This window comes from Notolabrus celidotus, chromosome 13 (assembly GCF_009762535.1).
Source record: "Notolabrus celidotus isolate fNotCel1 chromosome 13, fNotCel1.pri, whole genome shotgun sequence".
Taxonomy (NCBI): Eukaryota; Metazoa; Chordata; class Actinopteri; order Labriformes; family Labridae; genus Notolabrus; species Notolabrus celidotus.
In genome coordinates this window covers 8,065,338-8,073,488 of record NC_048284.1, presented here as the reverse complement: position 1 = coordinate 8,073,488, position 8,151 = coordinate 8,065,338, and the positions used below count along the sequence as shown (strand labels likewise).

The following is an 8,151-nucleotide window of genomic DNA, read 5'->3' as shown; positions in this document are numbered from 1 at the left end:
TAATAAAACAACATTAAAATAAATAGAAAACATTAAAGTAATACAATTGTGAAACCCTACATATAAGCCAGACTGAATAAATAAGTCTTTATTTTATGGTAGTCTCAGCAGCACAGCATTTCTTCCTGCAGTACAGACCTCATGACACTGGACGGCGCCATGATGACACACCAGGACTGAAATATGTGCCTCATGTCCAGCAGTCGTCGCTAAATCATCCGGTTCTCTGTGCCAAAATCTATCCCACAATCCTCTCACCCTGCCCGGCCGGAGGTGTATTCATTTGAATGGTCCAACTGTGAAACGCTAACACAGTTGTTGCTGCTTTTGGAGTTCAACCAGTTTTTCACGTTCTGGACTTACACTCCCGTTGCGACCTCAAGAGACTTCCTAAAAATGAATCGGTTGGTATTTAAGTGTTGGAGAAGTAAATTCACTCGTGGATTGAGAGTCTCTGGAGCCATATGCTCCCTGAGTTTCAGGGCTAACTAGCTGGCGGGCTAGCTTACAGCAGCGGCCCGGGTAGTTCCTGTGAACCTCTCCGTGTGTCTTTGATAGTTCAGCTAACAGGAGACGTACGGGTGACATTAGCTGACTTTTAACGTGTGTATGCAAAACATGTCATTCCTATTAAACACGGGGAAGTATCCCCTTATGTATAATCCTCATTAAGTGAGATTTATGACTTCTGGTGCTCACCTAACTTAGCTAATGCTCGTACCGTGGTAGAGCAAAAGGCAACGCCTGTTACCTCCAATGTTAGTTTTGTTTATCTCATTTCAATGTTCTCTTTTATGCTCTTTTTATGATCGCACTGCAGCATCCCAGAGCACATGCTACAACTTATGTAACAAGCCAACCTGTAGCTAAGCTGAAATGCTGCAGTATGTGACAGTAACTATTCAACCAAGGAGGTTTTATAATGTACATTTGTTTGTCCAACAGGGTCCCTAAAGTATGTGGCAGCTGGGAAGCATGAACTGGGAGGCATGTCCGGCTAAGTGAACCAGTATAAAACCAATGGCTTTCTGCGGTCCTGTCTGCAACTGTCTGCTGCAAAGAACATGAAGCAGGTATGACAGCAAATACCAGGGCTTATTGTGTAAATAAAAGGGCAGTTGTGTGTTAACCCTCCTGTTATGTTGCGGGTCAAATTGACTCTTTTTAAAGTCTATTTTATGCAAAATATGCCTTCCAAATCAGCTAAATGCAGCATAAAAATCTGGGCAGCATGTGACAGAAGAGGTGTCTTTATCAACAACACTTAATAGTTTGGTTTAGTTTATTATTCATCGTGTCATGCACCGAAAAGGTGCCCAGCCAATATGGACTTGTTACAATGTCATTTAGCAGATGCTTTTATCCAAAGCGACGTACATACGAGAACAAGAACAACACAAGCAGAGATCTAGACAAGAGGAAACAAGATCAGTAAGAGTAACAAAGTGCTTCAAGTCAATTTATGTGCAGGTACTGCCAAGCAGTGTAAAGGCAATGCACAAAAGTAAGTAAGGATTTTTTGTTTGTTTGTTTTTTTAAATAAAATAAGGAACATCTACAATGAAGCAACCAAACCATTTAAGACCTTCCATTATCATCAACAATTAACATCACCACAATAATGACCAGTGTACCAAGTGCTGGGTTACTCAAGAGCTGAACACTGACTTACAAGACACTACAAAAACAAAACAAAATAGGAGTAACAACATAAGAAGAAAAAGAAAAAGAACAGTTACCATAATGCACGTGTCCAGCAATGACCTTAAGTAATTAAAAAGCACAGTGGTACACTTAAGATATTTGACAGTGACAGCAACTAAATCAGACATACAGTGTTCTCCTACACTGCTGAATAGCATTTAATACACTTTTTGTTTAAACAGGTACTGAAGTCTATCTATATCAGACATGCAAAACAAATCAGGACAGTTTTTCGGTATTTTGTTGAAAAGGAGGCACCTGAGATCATGATATAATGGACAGTAGAATAAAAAGTGCATTTCATTTTCAACTTCCTCCAGATCACACAAGGAACACTTTCTCTCCTCCTCTGGAACAGAGTGGAAGTGACCTGTTTCTAATGCCAGAGGAAGGATACCACATCTCAGCTGAGCACAGACAGACCTCTGAGCTCTGGTTAGGTTTAGAGTGACATAAAGCTCTGGCTGATATTTTTTCATTAAAAAAATGAAATAAACCAAAATCTATGTCCATGTAAAACGATTGTATTTATATTTAGGGTTGTCCAATGTACATTTAAAAAGTTTTAACATTAATTTTAATGAAAAATGAGTGAGTTATCCTCATTGAACCATGATCTGTGAGATTTAAAGAACACCAATTGACTAAGTCTTGATTTAAATGGTCAGTAATGGAGTTAAAAATTAGATCTGATTGGGATTTTTTGGGGTTCTCACACTTTTGGATGATTGAATATGCACTGGGTCAAATTGGCCCAGGAACATTATTGCTGTTCAAGAGAAACTAACATAACAGGAGGGTTAAAGTGTGGTGACTGTAAAGTGCAGTTCAGTGGTATTGTAGTAGTAGACATTGTAGTAGTGGCCTCATCCCCTATCCTTTTGTTTTAGGTGGATGTTGTAAATAAGGAAGAATTAGATAAAGAAAGGTGAGTCTTTGATCCACATCTGTGGGTTTGATCTAATTATAATCAATCACTCACTATCTGTGTCCCATGGACCATCCCTCTCTGTCACTGGATCAATAAGGCACCTCTCCATTACCATTATCACCTTGTCTGTGGCTTTGAATTGTATAGTTTTCATCAAAATCAAATCAGTTTCGCGTCTGATCCACTTCCCTCCTTGACAGATTTCAAGTCCAATACGGCCCATCACACAGCCCAGGCAAACTGAAGCGAGCGTCATCTATCAAGAGGAAGGGTTGTCCAGTGGTGGAGGCTGGCTTGAAGCTGCTCCGCAAAACATCCGATGTAGGCTTTGCCCGTAATCACGGCATGGCCAACAAAGAAAATGAGCTGACGTGCTCCGATGATGTGCGGGGCATGCACTACAATGACAACTGCGGGCTCCCTGTGAACTCTGCAGAAGCCTCCAAGATGGCAGGGGCCAGCTCCAAGTATGGCGACTTTACCGAGGTGAGGTCACTTTAAAAACTTTTGCTGTGATGTGGTAAATAATCACCTCTTGGGGAAAAGAATCAGACTGATTTCCTTTGCTTTGTGTACAGCTGACAAAGGACCATGAAGCTATGACTCACGTCCTTTTCGGGAGGAATCTGCGACTAAAAGTGGCACAGACACTATGGCGGAGAAACGCTTGTGAGTTAGTGGCCTACCTAATCAGGTAAAACATTGACCTCTGACACTTTGGTAGTTTAAATCCAGTCTTCATTTTTGTGAGATGTTTCATCCTTGATTGTTTTTTATTTTCCCAGAATTCAAGACACAGGGGTGCTGCTTGACTGCTTACCTGTCCTAACAAACAAGTAAGTCTCACATGGCTGCTCCTCAGTAAAATACCTTCACCTGGTATGATGAGACTTTGATCTGCAAACCTGTGCTGAACAAGAGAAGCAGGCCTAACTAGAGCTACAGTTTAGAATAATTAATCTGTGAGTTCTCTTTCAATCTGAAATCACCTAAAAGTAGTCGAAAATGCCCATCAGGAATATTTTTTAAGTTTATTCTGGGGATTTTTAGGTGTTTATTACAAGGAAAGAACAGTGGATGGAGAGGAGAGAGAAGGGCTGTAGGTTGGAAATGAGCCTGGGCCGCCTGCTTGGAGTACTATAGCTTCTGGGTACAAGGGGCACATGATTTAACCACTAGACCAAACCAGCGTCCTCCCCTAGCATACATTTTGAGAGTCCAAGGTGATGTAGTGAAACAACACATTTTTGGTTGACCAGATATTTTAAAATGTGAACATGTAGAAGTCAGACTGACACAAAACAGAGGAGCTTCACCCACCTAGTATTTAGATTTTTGTTTTATACTTTATTGTGTCAATATTATACATACATGAGATGCATTTCTTACAGGTTCAAACTTTTTAACACAACATTTTTTTTGAAATTGTGTGACCCTCCACCCATACAAAATCAGAAAGCAAATAATATAAAAATATAAGATAGAAAGAAAAAAGAAAAGAAAGGTATATAGAAATAATCAAAACTAAGATTTACATAAATAAATGTATGAACAACCCAACAATACCCTTTTTGCCTATGCCCCCTTTTATGGTTATTTAATATTTTGATTTTTGGTTAATTGGTCTTCAAAGTTACCTCTAGATGAAGGTAAACCATCAGCTGTTTTAGCTCTAAATGACCAGATTTCTTACATTCTTGTTGCATTTATTCATTTCAATAAAGCGCTTCAATTAAATTCACCTTACCCTTACATTATGAAATAAGAACCCTCTCTCTTCTCTGTATTTTTCTTACTTTTTCTCACATGAATGATCGTCATCTTATCTCTTTTGTTGTCTTGTTCTCTTGTTCCTCTTCAGCCTTCAAACTGAGGCACCATGTTTGTCACTTGGCTGCTGCGTCGACCTCATGCCCCTGGTGAAAGTGATTCTCGCAAGTAAATACGAAGAGTAAGTGTCACTTTGGAGCATCACACACATGCTCAGTTGAATTAAAGGAGATGGAATTTTCTGTTTAAGCCTTAAAGAGCATTCACCACTCCTCCAAGAGGCTTCAGGATAATAAAGCGATGAAGCCTATTGGATGAGTGATGAAGCGTCTTCAACATGCATTTATATTTTAGAAGTACTGTGCTAAATTTTTCATGTCAGGAAGTGACAAAGTCATTTGCTGTATCTTTTCTTCTTCTGCAGACACTTAACAGTGGGTTTACACTGGGTTCAATCCGTCATCAAGAAATGGTGGCCAGAACTTTCCAAGAATGAGAAAAGACTGCGGGACAGTTGTTCAGAAGACAGGTGAGCATTCTTAGCCCTCTCTTTTTTCACTATATGTAAATCTTAAACATGCATTCAATTTAAAATATACTCTAAATGCTGATAGCTGGCACAGTTGAAAGATAAAAGACACTCAGACACACAAGTTCTTCCCACAATGTAACAATAAAAGGGTGTGTTAGGACTCTATAGCCTCTAGCGTTTTGCACTCCTTTTTGTATAAAGATTCTGTTTGTTCATTTCAGGAATATAGAAGTCATGAAGCAGCGGCTAAAGGACTTGTGGAAGGAAGGAGCCCGCTTATGTTTGGTTCCCGGATCTACAGGAGAACTGGCAAAGGTGAGAAGGCGGCTCCTATTAGAGGGATTATCAGGGATTTGATTTCCTGATGCTGTTTGCTGTGAAAGCTTGGTCAGCGCTTGAAAAGTTGCAGGTAATAGTTTTCAAGTTGAATTAATCAGCTCTTCACAACGTGGATTAATCAAATCTTCAGTCCAGCTTCATCTGGGTCACCCGTGTGCAGGTTTTCATGAAGGGAAAAATGCATTTTTTAAATTCTTACTGAGCACACATTTTGTCTTTGTACACCTGTACGCTGCTGTCACAGGTAGGTCAACTCCTTTGCAATTGCACATTTGCATAATTTACTTCCTTGTGATAGTTTAAAATTAACTTTATGCTCCAAAGATACTTGTAACAGAGCTGTATCACTGGATAATGCAGGTGCTGTTTCTGTTTGCTTCCACCCTGTGTTGATTTTGGTTGGACAAAGCCAACCACTCCCATCCGAGGGAAAAAAAACACCGTACTCTTATTAGCAGACACATCACATCCTGCTTCCAAGTCAATAAACATCCAAATGAAAGTCATTTCATATTTAGTATTCAACAAAGTCATCCAGCATGTTTTTATGCTTATTATCAGGACAAATCATGGAAATATAATAGCTGCAGTGATAGTCTGAATACTTGTTTTCTTTGTGTGTAACATTATGTCTAACAAAGACTGTCTTCATCTATACATGCTATGAAAATGACTTATTGGTTATCTCTTGTTCATGTTGCAGGCCATCGAGGCTTATCTATCACAGCTGCCCTGACAGATGTCCGCGCAGCACTCCGAGGATGTGACCACTACTGCCGGATCATGGCTGTGTTTTGAACTGATAATGATTCCACAGAAATGGACTGGTTCGTTTTGTTTTTTTTGTTGCCACTTAAACTCTCACTGGGACTGAACTCGAGAATTCAGACGACTCCCCTCAGTTAGAGCTGGAGACTCTTCAGGAGGGCCGGGAGAGCCGTTTTTTTTGCAAATACAAAAAAATGAAAGAGAAAAGAAAACGAACACAGCAAATGACTGCTTCACATTGAAGTGGACCGTCTCGTGACGGGGCTCATTTACTGGACCTCCATGAGACGGGGTGTTACGTCGCTCTATGAAGTGCCAAGCTCTTTGTCTCTCACTACATCACCCTTTGCCATTGAATGCAAATGCACTTGTTGATGTTACGAATGCTCCGATGTCTTGATGTTGTTTTGCACCTGGGTCCCCTGGAATCAGGAACTTGAATCTACAGCAGTCTTAAGTTATTAGTGCTCCTCTTGTTTTCATTTTGCCTCTTCATTTGACTGTATCATGTAAAGTGTAAAAACAAGTGATTCTTTTAATCTTCTTTTAAATAAATTTGATAAAAATCAAACAGGAAGTCTTTCATGCTTTATCGCAATTAAGAATGCAACTACATGTCATGATGGGACTGGCCTGTTACTTCCTAGAGATAAGATGATGTCTGTCAGGGAAAGCTAAGAAAACAAGAAAAATCCAAGTTAATAACAATCAGAATATAATTGCTATTTCCTTGGGAATATCCATTGGAAGTGGTCAAACAAGTTTTCCAATGTTTCAATTTCAATGTGCTTTTATATATTTTTATTTTTTAATCAAACCTTTATCATTAAAATACATTTCGATATACAGGAGGAAACGTGATTTGAAAAATCTAATGGACTTAAGAAAAATGGTAGAGAACTAGAGGTGATGCAAAGATATGTATAATACATCAAACACGGTATAAATCAACAGTTTTCAAAGGCTATTTTTATTTATTTTGAGATCACTTTACTGTCAGGCGTGATTTCAGGGAGATTCATGCAGAAATAACTGAATTTGTAGGAGAAAAGAAAGAAGTCCCATTATGCATTTGATCACTAATCACAATAAAATATTTTTTATTTTTTTGAATTAAGAAATACTGTAACGACTGAAGAGGATCAGACCACTGAAAAAAAAAAAAAAAATTAAGGTCAATTTTTTTTTATCAAAATTTTTTTTATTATGAGAAGAAAATTCAGAATTCTTAGATTAAATCTGGATTTTTTTTCTAAAAATTCTGACTTTAATCTCAGAATTCTGACTATTCTCAGAATTTTCAAAATTCTGATTTAAATCTCAGAATCCTGATTTTTTTTCTCAGAATTATCAAAATTCAGACTTTAATATCAGAATTCCGCTCTATTCTCAGAATTCTCAAAATTCTGACTTCAATCTCAGAATTCTGACTATTCTCACAATTCTCAAAATTCTGACAATCAGAATTCTGACTATTCTCACAATTCTCAAAATTCTGACTCTAATCTCAGAATTCTGACATTTTCAGAATTCTGACTGTTCTTAGAATTCTCAAAATTCAGACTTTAATCTCAGGATTCTGACAATTCTCAAAATTCAGACTTTAATCTCACAATTCTCAAAATTCGGACTTTAATCTCAGAATTCTCAAAATTCGGACTTTAATCTCAGAATTCGGACTTTAATCTCAAAATTCTGACATTCTCAGAATTCGGACTGTTCTTAGAATTCTAAAAATTCGGACTTTAATCTCAGAATTCGGACTTTAATCTCAGAATTCTGACTTTAATCTCAGAATTCAGACTTTAGTGTCAGAATTCTCAAAAATCTGACTTTAATCTCAGAATTCTTAAAATTTGGACTTTAATCTGAGAATTCTGAAAATTCGGACTTTAATCTCAAAATTCTGACTTTAATCTCAGAATTCTCAAAATTTGGACTTTAATCTCAGAATTCGGACTTTAATCTCAAAATTCTGACATTCTCAGAATTCTGACTGTTCTTAGAATTCTAAAAATTCGGACTTTAATCTCAGAATTCTCAAAATTCGGACTTTAATCTCAGAATTCGGACTTTAATCTCAGATTCAGACTTTAGTGTCAGAATT

The 8,151-nt window shown here is 37.9% G+C and overlaps 1 protein-coding gene across 1 annotated transcript; it reads left to right on the top strand.

Annotated features, from left to right (window-relative positions):
* The first annotated feature begins 200 nt into the window (after positions 1-200).
* On the top strand, positions 201-6,615 carry katnbl1 (katanin p80 subunit B-like 1). The gene is made up of 10 exons (XM_034699847.1): positions 201-404; positions 946-1,073; positions 2,595-2,632; positions 2,836-3,121; positions 3,214-3,329; positions 3,421-3,471; positions 4,497-4,586; positions 4,830-4,934; positions 5,159-5,252; positions 5,980-6,615. The coding sequence occupies exons 2-10, from the start codon at positions 1,065-1,067 to the stop codon at positions 6,010-6,012; spliced, it is 822 nt and encodes a 273-aa protein (XP_034555738.1). The 5' UTR covers positions 201-404; positions 946-1,064; the 3' UTR covers positions 6,013-6,615.
* Positions 6,616-8,151: the final 1,536 nt, after the last annotated feature.